The sequence below is a fragment of the Onthophagus taurus genome, chromosome 2 (genome assembly GCF_036711975.1).
Source record: "Onthophagus taurus isolate NC chromosome 2, IU_Otau_3.0, whole genome shotgun sequence".
Taxonomy (NCBI): Eukaryota; Metazoa; Arthropoda; class Insecta; order Coleoptera; family Scarabaeidae; genus Onthophagus; species Onthophagus taurus.
Genome location: NC_091967.1, coordinates 23,128,981 through 23,150,555, shown reverse-complemented (window position 1 = coordinate 23,150,555; position 21,575 = coordinate 23,128,981). Strand labels below are relative to the sequence as shown.

Sequence of the window (21,575 nt, the reverse complement as noted above, 5' to 3'; positions counted from 1 at the left end):
CAAATTACCCATGTTACCGTAATATTACGTAACATTACCGGTAATATTACCGATTTTTAAATTACCGGTAATTTTACATCACTATCTATTACCACTTAACTAAAAGACGTGGATTTTTTTTCTTATTTTTACCAGAACAGGTATGGTTTTGCTTCTCACCCGGTGCCCGCTTGACGTTGAGTTTCGGGACACTCTGTATAGTAGATCTAATTTAATTTTTTTTGAATGGGGGATAGACTTTTGACGTCGGGTCTTGTGATGACTACCTATAAAAAAACTACAATGATCGATTGGTGACAACATATTGATGGTTTCAAGATTTTTATCTTTTAAATGTTTATCTTTTTGACCGCGTCTCCCAACTTCACAAATTATAATATCTTCTTTTGCCATTAGCGTTATACTATACTCCGTTTATTTATTTCTTCTGTTCATTACAGGAACAACAGTGGTTGTGCCAAAATGGGCACACATGTTTATATCTTATGCGCTTATAATTTAATTGCTGAATGAACATGAAAACTCTTGGGTAGGATTTTTATTAGAATGGTGGTAGGTCTAAATCATTTGTTGATTCATAATCTTAAATAAATTATATGGACAAATAAAACAAAGAATGGTTAGATAATTAGTTAAAAGAAACCAGTAAATAAATTGTAATATGTAATAATAAAATTGTAATTGCTGATTTATTTTGAATATATAGACACATCCTAAATGCTAAAAACACTATGATAATACATGTCAAACAGAATATAATTCAGAATGTTGAGATCACATTGATCAAGATTATTCCCTTAATGTATTTTATTTAATCCGATTTAAAGTAATTATTACACAGAAAATGTACCGACCAAAATTTAAAAGTTGTTAAACTTTAAATCACAATGAATAATACAAAGATATTAACAATTCATTTTTTGTTTATTAAACCCTAAGCGCGTCTTTTCAACACCGGATTTTTTAATTTTGTTTAGCTGAGCGTTGATTACAATTATTTACTTTTTATTTTAAATTCCATTACATTAAATTGCGCCTATTTACATTAAAAATTTCGCCGTTTTTCAACTCCACTTTTGCTAATAAAACTTATCGAATAAGTAACGATTTAATAATATTTACGTTTCAAAAATGAATACAAAAAGAAAACAGATAAAAAGTAACAATTTGACATGTATGGTTTGCAACAGGCAGTTGGATATGGTATAATTCTACTTTTTATTTAAAAAGGACTAGCTATTCTTACATAATCCTAAAAACTGCGAAGTACTTTTAGCACATAAAAATTTTACAAAAAAAAACATCAAAGTAATTTGTATTTTTTAATAAATTTAATTTTTGCAATTAATTAATTAATAATTAAACTAATAATATTTCTTTATTTTCCCAATCGATCTGGAAACAGATCTGTTTTCATTCATTAATAATTAAGACGACAAATCTAAACAGAAAATCTATATCACATTTTGTATAATTTGTTTCATAAAAAATGCTTTTTGCGAAACAAACCATAGAAAAATAAAAAAAATTCTTTTTCGTTTTTTTTTTACTTAATGATCGAGAAAACACAATAATTATTTATAAATAACGTCCAGAATACAACAAATACGATGAACATTGACGTCGTCTCGTCGCGAATTTCATTCTGAACTTGTGCAAAACGGTTTTTTTTGGGGGGGCTCCATAGGGCCGAAGTCTCTTCAACGTCGCTACCTTCATGTTTCTTTTTTGGCACTTGACTTAGTCTACAACGTCTTAACCTTGTCTAGAAGCTCATTAATAAATTTCTACAACAAACAAAAATACATCAAATTTATACAAAAAAAATTAACAATAAATCTTACTTTAACATCGCTTTGGGTTTTCTTTGCGTTTATAAGTAAACCCTGAAACAAATAAAGAAAAAGTAGGTGAGCGATCATTCAATAATTTAGATAGTGTTATAAAACTGGTGGATGCGCCAGTCATCAATAACAAAGTGGTTGTCGTGACTCTTTCAATTTATTTGCCACCACCAATTTTACTAATTGCTCGAGTTGAATTTTACTCCAACCACAGCGCTAGAACACGGAATTGACGACCTTGAACCATGACGTGATTTTATTTTTAAATCTGCTGCAATGTACTTATAATATTATGCTTGGTTTTTTAACAAGTTTATGGTACCATTCATTTTCTTGCGTGATAGTTTTAAAGAAAAATTGAGTATTTATTAATAATATGTTTGTTTAGATTTTCTATTTGTAAAAGCGCCTGTATTATATTAAGAACTCTACATAACTCATTTTTAAAATTATTTATGATATGCGTATATTAACATATTTCTTTTAACTTTTGTAACAATATCGTTCAAAACTTTAGAATCTTTATACAAATAATATTTTTGAATTCAATACAACACACTTTTTTTAAAAAACTCATTGGAAGCACAAATATCATAAGAATAAGAGAGTAAGAAGTAAGAGAGACAATGAGAAAGCTCAAAAACAGGAAAACCCAAAATCAAAACAACATACTTTACGAGCTGATAAAATAAGGAGGAACAGCCATTACAGAAGAATTCACGAAACTATTCAATATCGTATTACAACACAAACAAATTCCAGAAGAATGAAATAACAGCGTAACTATATAAAAGGAAAAAAAGCAGATCCAGCAAACTACCGAGGAATAACATTACTAAGTTCCTCTCTTAAACTTCTAATTAAGATAAGACCATTGCGGACAAGATAGCGTCAATAATGCCAATGGTCGACGAACAATAGGGATTTCGAAGTAACCGATTTACTATCGATGCTCTGTTCATATTTAGACAACTGGTAGAAAAATCTATAGAGTATAACATTTAACCAGTAAGCAGTATAGGATGTAACCAAGGCTTTCGAGAGAGTGCTCCAACCAAGACTCGACAACAATAATATGTCGAAAGAAAACACAGAACTTATTAAAGAACTAAACACAAACACAACAACATAAATGCGAACAAACTTCACCCTAACACAGTAATTCCGAACATTCATCAAGGTAATCATGTCAGGTCTTTGTCAATCAACATAATCATGGATGAATAGATAAAGGTAGTAAAAAAACAGGATGGGGATATCGAATGGGAACAAACAGAATAAACATATACAGGGTGTTCATTTCAAAACTTTCCACCTCAATTTCTGTAAATCCGGAAGTTTAAAAAGAAAATCGCTGAAATAGGTAAAGAATAAAACCAAGGGGGACAACTTTTTATGCAAAAATTGACTCACTCACTTCAACCCCCCGCCGCCAGAAACCAACCCCTTAAAAATCTTAAATGGAAAGGGGTGTCAAGTGACACCTCATTTTAAAGGTCTTTTAAGGTACTATATGTTAGTATTTATTTTTTTTAAATTGATCGATTCGTTTTCGAAATTTTTGCGAAAATCTTTGTTTTGTATTTCCCGCTTTAATTAATATTAAAAACTTTAATCACCTTCTTAAAAGCAAGAATAAGTAATCTTTTATTATTAATTTAATGTTCGTTTTTACAACGACCATTAAACCTTTATTATTTCGGAGCAATCGGAAATATTTAAGAAAACTAAACACGTATAATTATGAATTAAACTAAATTTTATTGAAAGTATTTTACATTAAACCTGTATGAAAATTACTCTTGACTCGAATGGCCAAAAAAAGGAAAAAAAGAGACGAAATTTTTCTCTTTCTATAAACGAGTTATAAGCAGGCTCACAGTGCGAGAAAAGAATAAAATAAAAGTGCAATTCTAAACATAAGTTTATTTGGTTATTACTTAAACAACTCTGTGTTATCCACTTAACAAAGTTATTTAAATAAAACAGCAATAATGGTTTACAGTTCGCAGGAAAGGATTCAAATTGTATTAATGTATGGATCCCAAAATGAATGTGCTCGACGAACTGCCGCAGTTTTTAATGAAAGGCATCCAGATCATGAAGAAATTCACTCAGACTGGGTCCGTTGCCAACATAAAACATAATGAGTCGAGAGTTTTGAATGAAACCGCTCAACTGGAAGTGTTGGGTCATTTCGGTATCAACCCCAATACTTCATTGCGTCAGGTATCTCGTGCAACTGGTATATCCTTGGGTTCTGTTCATAAAGCTGTAAAACTTCACAAATTCCATCCTTATAAATTGTAAATACATCAAGAACTAACTGAAGACGATTTTGACAGGAGAATACAGTTTTGTGAAGAAGTGACCACTATTATTAATAATAACAACGTTTTTGTGAAAAATATCTGCTTTAGTGATGAATGCACTTTTTCTTTAAATGGATTTGTAAATAAACATAACTGCAGATGTTGGAGTAATGAAAACCCTCATCTGACTGTAGAAGGGCATACACAATATCCTGAAAATGTTAATGTATGGGCCGGCATTTTGGGAGACCAAGTGATTGGTCCAGTGTTTATCGATGGAAATTTAAACGGCGAAGTGTACTTGGATATGTTAGAAAATACTATCAATCCACTAATTACGGAAGCTCTCGAGAATCAGTTGGATAGAGAAGAAAATGCCTTATTTGATGAGAATGAATTACATTTTCAGCAAGACGGAGCTCCTCCTCACTATGTTCTCCCAGTACGACAGTGGTTAGATAATACGTTTCTAAACAGATGGATAGGACGAAGAGGTCCTATAGAATGGCCAGCCAGATCACCAGATTTGACCATGCTGTGTTAATTCCGTATAAGCATGCGTCAATAATAAATTTAGTTGTGACCCGTGATACCTTTGGCGCTGATAGCATACAACACAAGAACAGCTTCTTTACCGATTGATTTAATGTTCACATTTTTGATTTTTAGTTGTCTAAGAAATAATCTAAAAACTGTTTATAGCAGGCTTGTAGTTTATTTATAACGAATAGTGACAAGTGAGTGACAAGAAGATTGAAAAGGAAAGTATTGTTAATGTTAAGATTGATTAATGAAGTGAGTAACTAAAAGAAATAAAATCAGGGGTTGATATGTGTCTTTTTCCAAACAACCAAGTGAATTGTGCTTATTTATAAAATAATTTTGTAATTTAATTATAGTTTTTTATTACATACTTTTTTTACTTCATTTTATATGTTTTTTTATTTTGTTGTTTTACTTGTATGTAATTTATTTTATCAAATTTTATTGTTAACATTATAATACCTGTTACACTATATAATTGTTTTTTGATAACTGTGTATGTTGAAATTTTGCAGAAACAAATTCGCTATAAGCGAAAATTGTTTCTGTTTAATTTTATTAAATTTGAAAGATTTTTAAAAATTCCCGCGCATGTTCACTAGCGCCATTGGTATCGCGGGTCACAACTAAAAACAGCGTTAAATCTAAAGGTGGAGAACACGACATCTATATAAGTATATATATTTATTTAATCTATGGATTTGACGCCATTAGACTTTTTTTATAGGGTCATTTAAAGTCTGTTGTATTTACCCCTCAACCTCAAAATTTAGAAGAACTTCGTCAGAGAATTACTGCAGCTTGCCGTGGAATTCAAAGGGAAGTTTTTGAAAATGTGCGCCGTAGTTTTGAACAACGGGTGTACCATTGTGTAGCTAATAACGGACAACACTTTGGACAATTATTAAGTTGATTTTCCCTGCCAAAAGTTTTTGTACATAATTAAATAACTGAAAATAAAATAGAACGTTTCAAGCAGTTAAAAGTTGTTTAAGTAATAACCCAATAAACCTAAAAGAAAAGAAAAATGAAACAGAAATCGTTTTTTCTAAATATCTCTGACAGACGCCAGGCAAGCTAGCCAACGTAGGTATATCATTGTCAAAATAACCTAAATATCAAAGATTTAGGATTGCTCCGAAATAATAAAGGTTTAATGGTCGTTGTAGAAACGAACATGGTAATTTAATTTTATAAATTAATAATAAAAGATTACTTATTCTTGCTTTTAAGAAGGTGATTAAAGTTTAAATATTAATTAAAGCGGGAAATTTCGAAAACGAATCGATCAATTTAAAAAAAATAAATACTAACATGTAGTACCTTAAAAGACCTTTAAAATGAGGTATCACTTGACACCCCTTTCTATTTAAGATTTTTAAGGGGTTGGTTTCTGGCGGCGGGGGGTTGAAGTGAGTGAGTCAATTTTTGCATAAAAAGTTGTCCCCCTTGGTTTTATTCTTTACCTATTTCAGCGATTTTCTTTTTAAACTTCCGGATTTACAGAAATCGAGGTGGAAAGTTTTGAAATGAACACCCTGTAGGTTATGCAGACGACGCAGTACTTATTGCGGATTCACAAGATTACCTCCAAATAATGTTACATGATTTTAATAAACAGGCAGGAAAACTTTACATGAAAATCTTTATAGACAAGACCTAATGCATAACCATTGCAAAAGAACCGCTGTGCTGCATAACAACGGAATAGCATATTAACCGCCAGGCAACGAAATACAGCCATAAGAGAAGTGCAAAACAGATGACAAGGTAAGATAGAAAAGGAGACGACGAAGAGAATGGAACCGGAAGATTCTGCGAAACAACACACCACAGGGAAGCAGAAGAAGACACTCTTTATATTTTACTGAATACTATTTTATCAAAAATACAGTATATTTATAAAAAGGTTTGAGGCTTTCGAGATTTGGTGCTGTTTTTGAATTCCAGATATTCCCTGGACAGACACACGCACTAACATATCTACAGTGTGTTAATTAATTATCGTACCCGACGTCATCATTGCAAGTATGCAACCAATATCACAGTATACGTAATTTGTACGCGATTTGCGTATTACCATACTGTATACTGGAAGAGCTCGAGATCAAAGACAGACTGTCCACTTTTTGCTGCTTTACGAATTTTACAATTCTACAACCTTGAAAAATTAATAATCCAAGGAAAACTGGAAGGCAAAAGACCAAGAGGACGATCGTCCACTAGATGGCTGGACCAAGTAAAAAAGATAACAGACATTACGCTTCAAGGCACAAGACCGCTAGTTATGGAGGAATAAAATAAAAGAATGCTCATAAATATGGAATCACGATTTTTCAGTTATGAGAATACGATGCAGAAGAAGATGATGAAAATAAAATGAATCCTTATGAAAGCATGTAGGTTTATTAACATTTAATAAAAGCAGAAAGTCACTTTATGAATCAATATAAATATATCAAATTTGAAGGCTATAAAGTATATCAGACCATCGTCTCCGATAACACTGCCAAAGTGCTGTCATCATTAAAGAAAATATCTTGCATTGTTACCTCTGTAAGCTTATACTTGTTTGTCTAAACGGTATATTACGAAACTACGAACCTCCATAAACAGTTAAAAATCGTTGTATCAAATCGGTTATCAAACCAGATAAAGTTTATGGTAGAAATAAGACTAGCGTGGCAATAGCGGGATCAAAAACAGTCTCTCTGGTGCCCCGATAACAGTACTACTCGGATGAGGAAGAACTTATCATTACATAGGAATAAAATCACATGAAGAATTATATGATATGCTAAACGGCAAGTTCAAGCAATAATAAAATTTTTAAATGAAGTAATTCTTATTAGATAGGTATAAGTACCTATAAAAAAGTACCTATCAGTAGTACCTAACAATTAGCTATAACAAACTACCTATAGATAAGTAGATAGCTGATACCTATAGATGTCATTGAAAAGGTAGTAGATTGGTACTGTATATAGATATTACCAATAAACTTATCAATATTAATGACATTTAGTGGTAATGTAATCAAAGATGAAAAAAACAATCCGACGCTGACAATCAAAGAAAATTTCAAAATCAGTCAAATTGGGAATGTTTCAAGATTAGCCTTAAGGAGAAATTTAACGTAACAGATTCATTCAATAATGAAATGCAATATAAGAAGAAGCAGTGATGTTACTTAAGGAGATTCAAACCGGAGCATGGGAAAACACTCCAAGACTAAATCCTAGAGTAGCAGCAAATAATATCCCTAAAGAAATTAGCCAATTAATCATAGAAAAAAGAAAACTCAGAATGAAATGGCAATCAGTCATGAAATTCTCAGCCTATAATAATAGCAGGGATTACTTTTTTTGAAATGCTATTAGAAGTCTTAAAAAAACTACAACACAGAACCTATCAGTTAAAAACGCTTGCAGGAACTGGGCTAGACTAACATCCAAAAAGCAGAAGTTTTTCCTTATCTAAAACATATATTTAAAGGAAGTAAAAATTAGGAAGAAGAACCAACATGGAACTAACCATATCGAAGAATTACACTGACGTCACCTAAAGAAATATACACTGAGATAAATAAAATATTAACTTAAAAAAAGCGCCCAAACTTTAAATACCATCTTAAATAAGGATCTTCAATCTTTAAATTGACTTCTTAAATCATAAAAATACAGACTGTATGATTTTTGTAATCTTCTTTGACTTCTTTAAGAAAAGTCAATACTTATAGCATATGATTATAATTCTTTTATTTAAAAGAAATATTTGTTACAGTTTGATTGTTCGATTCTATTTTTTATTATTTCAATTGAAAGGTATGTATAAAATGAAATTTAAATGTTATAAATACGATTATTTAAATAAATTATCTACATAAGATATTTGTTGTTCTCTTATTGATCCTGTTTAAAGATAATTTAATGACAAGACCACCATTAATAATTTAAACACTTATATAAAGTGGACGATTTATTCGATAGATAAAAATGTAATACCGTTTGGAAAAGATAATGTTTTGTTATCACTGAAATTTAAGATTAATTGACTTAAATCGTGCAAATTTTACCTGTAGGTGTCTCCTTCTATCATCATCACTGTCCATATCGAGAAGTTCATCGATATCCACTTCAACCTCCTCGTTACTATCAACCTGCTATAACAAAAAAAAACGAAATCAACAAAAAATAACTTTTATAATTTATAACTTTTAATAATCGTTAAAAATTTCAAGATTATAAAAAATCATCTAGTAATCATCTAGTAAGCTTCTGGGTGTGTCAGGTCATCAACTTCCACCAATTACAAATTCTCCCCATCATCCCTTTTTGCGGTCGCATCTCTCGTCTGCTTTAAAGAGATTTCCCGTCGCGTTTTTAGAAATGAAAAACGATCCGTTTTGGTATTCAAAGCCTCAACGTCGACGACGACAGTGACACCCCCCGGCGGCAGCTTGAAACGCGCTTTAACGCCCTTTTCGAAGGGTGTTTGACCGGGAGAAGGTCGGGGAGATAAAACGTCTGGAGGTTACGTGAGTCTGGGGGAGAGTTGCTCCCTGAGGATACTTGCAATTTTCCAATGGCAAACGACCTGCGTGTATCCCCTTTGAACTCAAATTCAAAAAAAAGAAAAAAAAACAAATACGAAGTATAGCAGCAGATTTTTTTTGAGAAAATTTTTAATATCTAGCAAGTGCTAAGCACTTTCATGATATGAGGCATACTAGGTTTTTTCATATAACGTTTGAAAATATTTCCTAATTACGAATATCGAAAGAGAGAGTAGTTTAATAGTGTACAGTGTGTTAATTAATTATCGTACCTGACGTCATCATTGCAAGTATGCAACCAATATCACAGTATTGATATTGAGTTGTAAAAGTTGCATACTTGCAATGATGACATCGGGTACGATAATTAATTAACACAGTGTATTCTAAGTTCTAACAGAAGGTTTTTTTTATATAATTTTAACAAACATTATTATTATAATAAATAACCTGTACATTCTTTCTTGATCATTTTAGTTTTCTTTTATTTTCAGTATTACGCTACTTTCTGTTCCGTCTTTGATGCAGTAGTGCTATAACATCTACAAATCGTTTCTAAATAGTGATGTAGTTGTAGTAACAATTCCAAACATCACTCACTAGTAGACAAGATAATTTAAAAGCGCGAAAAACACTTTATGACACAATTGAAAAATGGAGACCCGTATGTACACGTTCACTTAAACATGGGAAAGCAAAGCAATGTTTCTCTGTATTTATTTTTTAAATGTATGTTAGAAGTTAATATTGTTTAAATGCATATAACGGCAACAAATATCTATAAATTGTTAGTTATAGAAATTTTAATCAAGGAAATTAATCAAGGTGGCAATGTAGAAACTGAATTTTAAGCATGGATGACGCGAGACATTAAGAATGAATGGTTGCTCCAATTTGATAGAAAAACGGTCAGGCAAAAACGAAAAATTTTCTTATTTTTGAACAACCTAAAGTTCCACCCACGTCAGGTAAAGCTACAAAACATAAAAGTTATCTTTTTACCTCCCAATACCACATCAGCATGTTAACCACTAGACAAGGGGATCATACAGAATTGTAGTTAGCGAAGTCCATAAATGTTTTAGAAGCACTTAATTATATTTAAACAACCTGGAATAAAGTTTCCTCAGCAACGATACAAAATTGCTTCAATAAAGTTGGTTTTCAGAAAAATAATGGCGATTCTACATCATTCGAATGGGATCCAGAAGATTATTTGCCTTTATCTGCGATAGTTCAAAGGCAACGGTGTGCCAATAAAATGAACATAATACATTGTCAAGGTTTTCTTAACCTTGAAAATTTTATATTGGTGTAATTATTATTTGTTTCCATCATTCGTATCAAAATAAAATAAAGAGTTGCACTTTTTTATTAAACGATTCATCGCATCCGCATATAATTACACTTTTATTTTTGATTTTCTTAAGTTTTTAACCACTAACAAATGTTTAATATTGATACCAGACCCATTTTTCAAATCATGACGCGTTCCTGAAGATGACTCTATGTTGAGTCGAAACCGGTAGAACATAAATATAACAATTATCCATTAAAAAAGTGCAACTCTTTATTTTATTTTGCTTGAAAATTTTGTTCGAATCGACGATATTGCAGCAACAGAAGAGATGAGTGTGAACATTGACGATGTGATTGAAAACATGATTGAACATGATCCTGCATTAGAAGAAGATCTCGAGTGTGACACTGTTGACAGCAGTATAACACAATTAATACATATAATGAAGCTTTCAAAGTAATTAACGATTTAAAAGCTTTTACAAATGACGATTACATTGCATTTGAAGACCGCATAAATTTAGAAAATCATTTTCAATCTAGTTCGTTTAAACAAAAAATACTAGATATGCGTCAACGAAGCATTTTACAATTTGTAAATATGTAAATAACTTTAGTATGTATGTATATACATACATATTTTATGTATTTAATGAAAATTCTTAACTTTACTCGGCTTTTTAATAATTTTATAGTTAAAAGTGTTATTTGATTTTCCGTTTGTGTTTTTCCTGTTTTATTTTAAATAATACAACTGCAGTAGATAACATTTTGTTAATTTTTTCAACAATGAGGACTCGATTATACACAAATACATAGCAAGTATGTCCTTTTTTGTTTATTTACAAAAAGGGTTTACTGTACAAGCAACCAGCTTCACACATGCGTTTCTCTGAGAATCCCTCATTTATGATCGATTTTAATGTGTGTGTTAGGTGGGGTGCTTATTTTAGTGCTCTGTATTTCATTCAGGTTAGTATTTCTCCTGATTTTTTTACATATAATTTTATAAGTAATTAATCTTACAACAGTGCTCAAAATGGCTACAAAAAGACCTGCGACGGAAATAAATTTAATTGCCAAACGTGCAAAGTCAGTTATGACTCTAGAAAAAAAGATTCAAGTTCTTGATATGTTCCCGGAAGAGAAAAGAGCTACCGAAGTAGGTCGGGTCTTTGGTGTCAATGAATCTACGATAAGATCTATAAAGAAACAACCTTCATCATTAAAGGTAATGCCACAAGTTCCCGATGTAAATATTGAAAAATAGAGAAGTCTCTTTATCTTTGGATTGAAGACCAAGGTCGCAGAAATATACCATTAACTAGATTAATGGATAAAGCCAAAGAACTTTGTCAAAATTTTTCGGGTGATATGGATTGTGCTGAAGATAACTGTAAATTTAAATCAAGCCGGGGATGGTTCGAAAGATTCAAAACTCGGTTTAATTTCCATAACATTAAGATGTGTGGAGAATCAGCTTCAGCTGATCATCAGCAAGTTGCAAAATTTCCTGGTGAAATAATAAAATTAATAGAAGAAAAAGGTTACCGTTCTAAACAAGTATTTAATGCGGATGAAACCGCATCTTTTTTTCATTCAAAAAATGAAAAGACAGCTCCTAGTTTTAAAGCAGCTAAAAATAGAGTTACACTTTCATTTTGTCCAAATGCAAGCGGAGACTTTATTACAAAACCAATGTTAATATATCGACCAGCTAATCCACGAGCTTTAAAGAATAGGGACTCTTCATGTCTAATGGCGAGCTAATTCAAAAGCTTGGATGACTTCTCAGGTATTTATAGAGTACTATAAAGAATGTTCGTTAAAGAAGTGTCATCTCATCCAGTAGATGCTCTCAAATTAGCTCACCCATGTGTGGAGGTGGTATTTCTTATGTTATAAAAGCTTTTAAAAGTCATTATATCTGGCACACGTTCAGTTTTGTACATGAGAAATTACAAAATGACATTTTTCTCTCAATAAAAGATGTGTGGAACTTATACAATATTGACCATGCGATTACATGTATAAAAATATGTTGAACCTAACGCCACTTCATTTGTTCATTCGAGAGGTGGTACTGGTGACCATGATTCGACTGCGGGCAGCAGGTCACCAATTCTGGAGTGTAAAACGGACCTCACACCCCTACAACACATTTTTACGAAGAAATATCGCACCCACCCAAATTCCACAGAAGTAGAGGTAAAAAAAGCAGCCTTAAAATCTACACTGATGGTTCAAGTAGACGGGAATGAGCTGGAGCCCGAGTCTTCTCGTACGATCTCCGACTCCACGTATCTGAACCTCTAGGTAAAAATACCACCGTCATACAGGCGGAGTTAATTTTCATACAACTTGCCACAAACTTACTATTGTCAGATCCAACTTGGTATGTAAGACTTTTACAATTCACACTGACAGTAGACTAGCTATTTTAGCCTGAGTAAAATAACAATTACCTCAGGACTTGTTATGGGTTTTCATCTGACATTGGAGAAGGCCGCAGTGCATAACCGTGTTCTACATGGACAAAAGGATACTCGACTTGTTCAGGTAACAAGCACGCTGATAGGGTTGCCAAAAGGGTGCCATGTTCGCCTGAACCGATAATCGCTCCGTCCTTATCAACTCAGATTGAGATAATTAAAGATTTTACCCACAAAATGTTTATGAACTGGTGGGATAGGGTTAAGGGCGGCTATCTGTCGAAGGAAGTATTACATTATCCCTCAGCAGAGGCAGCCTTGTCTTTCGTAAGGCTTGGTAGAAACGCTCTACGAACTATAACGGGACTCGTCACGGGTCACTATAAGGTAAACAAGCATCTTTATAACCTTAAGCTTGCTGTTAGTCCTCTCTGTCTGCTCTATGAAGAGAGCGAGGAGATGGTTCGACAAATCTTATGTGAATGCCCCACTCTGCAAGACCTCAGAATGAGAGACTTCGAAGAGGAATGGCCAAGCACAGATGGCATCAGGAACACACCTCTGAGCTGTATCCTAGCCTTTGGAAATTCCTTAAGCTGGTTGATGTAGCCGGAAAGAGTGCAGGAGGATGTACAAGGGGCCCGTTGGGGCCTAGGTGCTGTATGCGGAAGCATACCCTCCCCTTTCCTACATACATACATATATAAAACTTGCTTTAAATAACATTAAAGTATCAACCGTGAGTAATGCATGGAAAAAACTATTAAAAAAAGATACTGCCCAAAGTGCAAGTGAAGTTGATGAGGCAATAGACAGAGCTGTTCTCTCTGCACGGTTACGTCCGGGAGATGATTTTCAAACCATTGTAGCAGCTGATACCGAATCTTTCGTCAATGACCAACAGGAAGAGTTGTCCAGTCCAAACTTAGAAGCGCTACTAATAGAAAATGAATCAGGAACGGATGAAGAAGATATTAATTCCCCATATAACATAAAAGCATTAACGTTGAAGGAACTTAATTTATTTATACAAGAAGCAAATAATCTTGCTGAAAAGATAGTAGAACATGATCCATTAATGGAACGAAGCACAAAATTTAAAAATTCTCGCCGCAATTATCTTCTTGCTTCTTAGAAAGAGCTTCAGAGGGATATGCAACATAACCTTGTTGTAACCTAGTATCCTTTCATTTTTTAAACCATCATGTTCTAAAGCAGATATTCTTAACTGCTAATAAGCGGACAAAATAGTATAGCGTTAGAAAATGAAAAGTATCACTGCTTTCAGATACTAATTGTAAGTCAAATAAATTTTCGAAGATGTATTCATCAGAAATATCTTGATCATCATAAATTTCACTTTCTTGTTTAAACCACTGCCGTAAAATATATTCTGCACCTTTATTAATTAGCAAATTGTCATTGATTGCAGATCGATTACGAAGAAGCGTTACAAATTGTGTGAAAGCAGCGTTATCATCTGTTACATTGAATTAATTACGTGTGGACGGAGAAAAAGGAAGATTAAGGACTCCCAGAAACACTACTTAGAGCTAAATGTAGAAAAAAAATATTTTGGGATAAATTAAATAAGCTACAAATCTGATGTGTAAAACTCTACTGAAAATCGAATATTTCCTCAAAATACTATAAATTTCATGTATTTATTTGTTATAGTCATAGTAAAGAGTAAATTTATTTTGAATCTGTTACACGAAGGAAATAAGCAACTGTGTTTCTTTAAATTCTTGGGATTGCCTCCGTTTTGGTTACCGCTTTCCATTTATTCCAGTATTCGACTCCCAAGAATAGAGCTGGAAAGGAGCCAGCATGTCGGTCATAACGTAATTAAGCTAAAATTATGCACCCCGGTAAACTCACGCACGTCCCTCGAAATTGGTGTTAGTGAAAAGCTTTAGTATCGAAAGTCAATATTTTTTATAAAGTAAACTCTTGGTAAATTATAACAAAAAATATCAAATTAATCTTACATTTTTAATAATACAATCAAATTTTAGGAAATTTATGCTTGGAAAGGTTAACCAAATGAAAATTCTTTTTTAACAAGGATAAAACGCTTAAGCTATAAATCAAGGACAACACTACAAGAATGTTTACCTATCGTCGCGGTATTTGTCACTCATATAAGCGTAAACCACGCAGGAAAAAATGACTCATAGAACAAACAACGTATGGCCTTTTTGTCGAACCATCATCGTGTTTATGTTAAATGAAAGTGTAAGTTGTCGAGATATCGTTTCGGATCCGTGATGCTTGATTACTTCATAAACACCGGTACTCTATAAATATCATGGAAAATCCTACGCTTTTAAAGGTTTATCATTATCTTTTTTTTGATACAAATAATATTTTCGTTTTTATTAATAATACTTTTTAATTAACGTTTTGTTGTAGCGATTAACGTGTTGGTAAAACATTTTTGGTTTATTTTGAAATTTACAGATGTTCTCTTCAAGTAACACCAGCTGAGACGCAGCTAAAAATAAATAGCGTAATTAGGGTCATCGCTTCAGGAAACATGACATTAAACAATAAATTTTATTTATTGGAAAACTTAATGGATTTTAAAAACTTCCATTTAAAACTATTTATCGAAAATGACTCAATGATTCTTCTTCTTGCAAAATTTATGGTTTCAGAGGTGCTTTCTCATTGCTTTGCTATGCATTCTCTTGAGAATTTATCGCAGGTTTACACAACCCATTTTGGTCTCGGCACTGGTCAACAGCCAGAAGTGGTGATTCACGTATTTCCAAGATTAAGACTCTTGTCGTTCGCCTTTGCTTCTTGGAACTCTTAAACCGACCGCCGTATAATCGGTACATAACCGATCATTACCATTTATATTTTATGTTGAAATTGGATTTGAATTGTTCAGAAAATAAGAATTTTAATTATTAAACATTTATACGGTTATATTGTGGTAATTATAATAGGAATGTTCGATTTGAAAAATATTTTCTTCCAGGAACGTTTTGTCTTAAACGGTATCACCTTAAACGTAAATACGAAATAAAAATAAAATTGTTGTCATAAAAGTTCGTTTTTTATTGATTCCACAATAAAATTCAACCACAGCGATAACTGATGAAAACAACAAACAATATATTCTATTGTCGATATCAAAGTGAACCGCTCTTTATTGTCAAAAATATCCAACCGCTTTTCTCTGATTACAATAATCTTTATTTATATGTAAATAAGATAATTCTTTTTGTAATTTTGTATGTTTTTGTACTATATTATAGATTCTGTAAGTTTTAAAAACAATTTTGTTATTGCCTTTCATATAAGGTAAAACAAATTAATTACGTGACGATGAATAAATTACTTGTTTCATGTCTTATACAGAAACTTTATTAAATGGGATACCAAATAATTGATAAAAGAATTGAGTTGCAAGTTAAGATGTTTGTTCAACACAATATAATTTTAATGTTTAAACATGAAAAGGATATTGAAAATGAAGAGGACGAAGATTCAAGACGACGAAGCAGTCAGAGAACGCGAAGCTTCAAGAGATGAGGCACTTCCAGACGTAATTTCATTACGTTGGCAGACAGAGCATGTGTCACAGAGAATTGGTTCGTGAAACAAATTGAATAACGTTAAACTATTAAAAGTTTACAAAATCTTAATGATGTTTGTTGAATATAAAAAATTACTTCTGAAATAATAAATTTGCTTTAAAACACTGTTAATTTCATAATAATATCTCATTTAATTATTAAGATACAAGTTTTTAAACTGTTCTTTTTAAAATCGGTAACAATTACATGCGCAGAGTGTTACTTAAAAAATCATAATAACGATGTTTATAGAATATAAGAAATTATGTCTGAAATATCAAATCTCTCTTAAATTTGTATTCTTAATTTTATCATCATACCTCAATTCGCTCTTGATATACGTTTTTTTAAACTTCTCTTCTTAAAATAAATCACAATCATATTTATCTAATGTTGCATCATCAAAACGCTCTGGGAATCATCAGGACATAAAGAACTATGTTGTTCTTGTTTTATACCTCACACCCGTCACAGAAAAATCCGATATTTTCTTTGCCTTCTCCATTTAGATCTCTGTCAAAAACATCTAAGAGAGATAAAGAAATCTTCAAAGATCCTCTGCCAGCTAGGTCTTATGATCGACGCAACATAGACTGAAGAAATTTATTTCCGAGCATAATAGGATTGCTGAATGGCAAAAATATCTCAAGTTATGACATCTATCTGTGATTGAGAAGCAGAATATATTAAATATATTCAAGAAACTTCGAGCAGACAACCCCACAATGAGAATCCATGGTATTGTCGCAAGAATATCAAGTATGATAGGTTGGTATTAAAAGACACCACCATTGATAGGTACATATAATGTTATCTTATTTATAGGAGTCTACTATTTATCGCACTATAAAAGAATATAAGGAGAAGGGACAAGTTACTCCACCTATGCAAAGTTCTGGAAGACACTCATTAATTGCTGCTTATGATGAAACTGTTAAGAGTTCCATAAGATAATTAATTGACTGAAATGAAACGGTATATGTTTATGGAATACAAGAAATTATGTCTGAAATATTAAATCTCTCTTAAATTTGCATAAACACTCTCACAATTTTATCATCATTCCTCATACCTCTGGGAAATACATAGTTATATTTTTGATGGGAGTAGTAAGAAAACTTTCTGCAAAAAAAACATCAGGACACAAAGAACTATATTGTTCTTGTTTTATCTATAACATCCGTCACATAAAAATCCGATATTTTCTTTGCCTTCTCCATTTAGATTTCTGTCAAAAACATCTAAGAGAGATAAAGAAATCTCCAAAGATCCTCTGCCAGCTAGGTCTTATGATCGACGTGAACCTATGTTCAACTGAACATATAGTGAACTCTATAGTGAAGAAACCTATTTCCGAGCATAATAGGATTGCTGAATAGGTGTTTTTAGAAGAGGGTGTATTTGTTGGTTAAGGTTAAACACATAATGATTGTCTTGTCATCGTTTTTGAAATGTTAATCGGGAGCGGCCTTTGCGTGTATTATATGTAGGAGATTTAAATCCCACATCGAATTCAGAAAAGATTCGTTGAACCATCGACCTTGAAACTTGGTGTTCGGGAGCAGCTGCTTTGTTATAAATCTACCTAAGTTTGTTTAGATTTAAATCACAGTGCAATTAGATTCTAGCAGGCTTCTTTTTAGTACAATGTGATTCATTCTCTTTTACTATTTCTGACTTGTTACCGATCACCTTCTTTCTTTTATATCCTTTCCAGATGTGACTAGTTTGAAAATATTTTTCAAATATTTGTGGATTCTGTGTATTTCAGCTGAAAATTTTGAGATTCCACTTCTAATTTCTTGTAGATAACGTCATTTTCTCTGTTTGAAGCAACTCAGCAACTTTATTATCCTGGTAAATTTTATGTTTCGAGGAAAACAACAGTTCACAGAGCATTTGGAGAGGGCGTAATTTACAGCATGAAAATTGTTTATTGTTTTATTTCTAGCACAAAAACACGTTACATCCTCGGTGTGCACTATGCGTTTCTTTTTTAACATTTCTGAAATTCCTGAAATCGATTACTTTCCAATTCTAACTCTATGGCGCGATAGAAGAATAAAAGAAGAAGAATACAAGAATCTTTATTAAAATCGTCATTGAGTGTTACAAAATCAAAACACGCTAACTTCAAGAGATGATACAGATCAACAACTATTTTATGGAAATTGTTGCCAATCTTTAGAGTTGTGATAATAACGAAGATTCCGACTGTCGAATCGTTGAAGACACTCCTTATACGAATTCTACATTATCAACAAGCTATAAAATACTTACAGAAGCATTTTTTTATGCAGACAAGAAATGAAAACTCTCCAATGGATGGATGAGATTAATAAATATTTTCAATTAATAAATATGATAATAAATTTTATCATTAGAATAGCCAACAGAAACTTTTCAGATATAAATTCCGTGAGATAAATGTTTTATGTAAACGCATTCATACTAGTTTTATTTCTGATCGGCGAGTTCGATAAAGTTATATCATTACAGAAGTGCACAAAAGGCTTCTCAAGTTATTAATTGCACCCTGTCAAAATGTGGAATTATAGAGAAAAGGAAAAGTTTTTCTTTACTGTTCCTAACACTAAAAACCTACTAATTATTAAAGTATACAGTAGATAAAAAAGGAATTGTGAAAAACGAATGAATCGATAATTAAAAAAAAAACGATTATTTTTCAAGTAATCAATATATTACCCTGCAATAGTCACATCTCGAAACATTTTGAAACTTTTTAAACATTATTCATGATTGGTTGAATGCAAAATTAGACAAGCAATTTTTCTTTATTTTTGCTAATGCTTTGAATTTATAAGTTAGGTGTACTATTCGTGTATCTTTTGTGTTCTAAACATTTTGCGTATCATACTTCAATTTAATGTAAAATCAGTTCTCTTTAGAACTAAATATGAATCTTGAGACTAGTCGTAATATACAACCAGTTTCGCCTCCGAGAAAGCTACACTTAACTTTAATAGAAAAGCATAGAATTCTAAATCTTTACGAACTGAATACATGCTAGATGCTGTTTTACCGAGAATATTTTCTCTGTCGACACATACTTGTTACATACTTTATAAAAAAGCATTATACCATCAGTCTTGACTGTAAGATATTTACGAAGATTTACTTTACAGTAACGTAAAGTCAAAATTTCACATAATTTGCCAATATTCACGTATAGATAAAATAAGTAAAAATATGCCCCAACAAAATAGAGTGGTCCCCAATATCTGACAGAATAATTCTAGCCCGTTTTCGCAACAAACGTAAAAATCTGAGAACCTCTCAATGAAAACCTATGTGTCGATTGACCTATCTGAAAGTTTCTACGACACACTCACATAAACGTTAAAAGGAATAAAGAAAGGTGATATAACTCTGGTAATGAGTGACGTAAACGCAAATGTGAGAGAGGAGAATATTGGCTTGGAAAACATCATGGGAAAATATGAGCTGGGAAATAGAAACAACAACGGCCAATTATTTATAAACTTCTGCATGAATGACGATTTAGCAATTGGAGGAATACTCTTCCCACATAAAATAATTTGGACGTCACCAGATGGCAGAACTCAAACCCAAATAGATCATATAACGATAAGAGGAAGGCTGGTTAAAGATAGCAACAAACAAAGACACATATCATCAGAAAGGGAAACGCCGAAACAGAAGATCAGAAGAAGATGGCTCAATTTATTGTTAGTAAGTTGATATCACAGTTTCTCAGTGCCAATTAACACGAGCTCGTTTACGGCAAAGATGATACAAGATATGCTAACCAAAATTGTGTCCAAAATGAAGCTTCATACAAATTGAAGTCTAACGATAAGTTGGAAAAGAAGCTACAGTAGATAAAACGTCAAGACAATATTGGACTACAGATACTGCTACACTAAGTAGATATAAGTATAACTGTGTAAGTTTCTATCTAGTTTTATTCAAATTTGAATTTCCTCGGAACCGGTTTCGTCCTTTATTAGGTCATCATCAACCGCATGACCATAAAACTAATTAAAATTGGACTTAAATAAGAAATAATTTAAAGTCAACATAACATTGTTTTCAACCATTAAACGTAATACGAAACACGACTGTTAAAGATTCTAAAGATCTTAACATATTTTTGATTTCTTTACTTATAAACAATGCGAGACTTTTCTACGGCCCTTGATATTAATTGAATATTGTACAAAAATTAATTAATTCTGTCCTTTAACACATTGACTTATATAGTCCCTTTAAAAACAAAGAATATATCACCAATAAAGTAGCATAATAAACTTCCATTCTTGGTATTACGGGAAGGTTATTTTGAAGAGAATGTGAAGGTGTTTACGAAATTACTCCTATTTACAATTAAGGATATTTCTCATAATATAATATAGATAATTTTTATGGAAGCGGGTTAAATTATACTAAATGTAACAATTCGAAACAAACTAGTTTTATTTTGCTGGAATAATATTTTTTTAGTTCAATTATTGAACGGTTTGTTTATTTCGAAATTGAGTTTTCTCGATAAACAAAAAATAAAATTCGGGCTACCATTTCAAATTAAAAAATATTGCATAAACATCGATCATAGATACAGCAACAAAAACTGTCCTAGTTATTATTATGGATAGAAAACAATTTTTTGCTCCTCCAATAAAAGTTCCAATATTGGAGATGACCCCGATTCAATTACATCTTTCACTTTAATCAATACGATTATTTCGTAATTGTTTCATTCAAAGTTCTAAATTTTTAGATATTTATAGCGATGAAATTATTACATTGGAAATTCCATTTAATAATCCCTACAAAAAAAAAACAAGCGTGCCAAATAATTCTTTTAAATAAACAAATACTTTAAAATACATATCTATAAATAGAAATGATTCAAACAAATTATAGAGTTGAATTTCAACAAAGAATCAAGCAATTATTGTTTCAATCAAATTTTAATTCCAACCGAGGGCTAAGTTCAGTTATTGAACTCTGGTTGT

The 21,575-nt window shown here is 31.9% G+C and overlaps 1 protein-coding gene across 4 annotated transcripts in view; it reads right to left on the bottom strand.

Annotated features, from left to right (window-relative positions):
* Positions 1-650: 650 nt before the first annotated feature.
* Positions 651-21,575, bottom strand: part of LOC111415984 (protein phosphatase 1 regulatory subunit 14B) — a 112,793-nt gene continuing 91,868 nt past the window's right edge. For 2 of the 4 annotated variants that reach the window (XM_071194512.1, XM_023047895.2), the window contains exons 3-5: positions 8,775-8,861; positions 1,845-1,886; positions 651-1,787 (exon numbers count right to left, since the gene is read on the bottom strand). In XM_071194512.1, the coding sequence (XP_071050613.1) occupies positions 1,746-1,787; positions 1,845-1,886; positions 8,775-8,861 (171 nt within the window). In that variant the 3' untranslated portion in view covers positions 651-1,745. The remainder of the gene's footprint in view (positions 1,788-1,844; positions 1,887-8,774; positions 8,862-21,575) is intronic. The other 2 variants (XM_071194513.1, XM_023047896.2) reach the window with 1 other exon arrangement.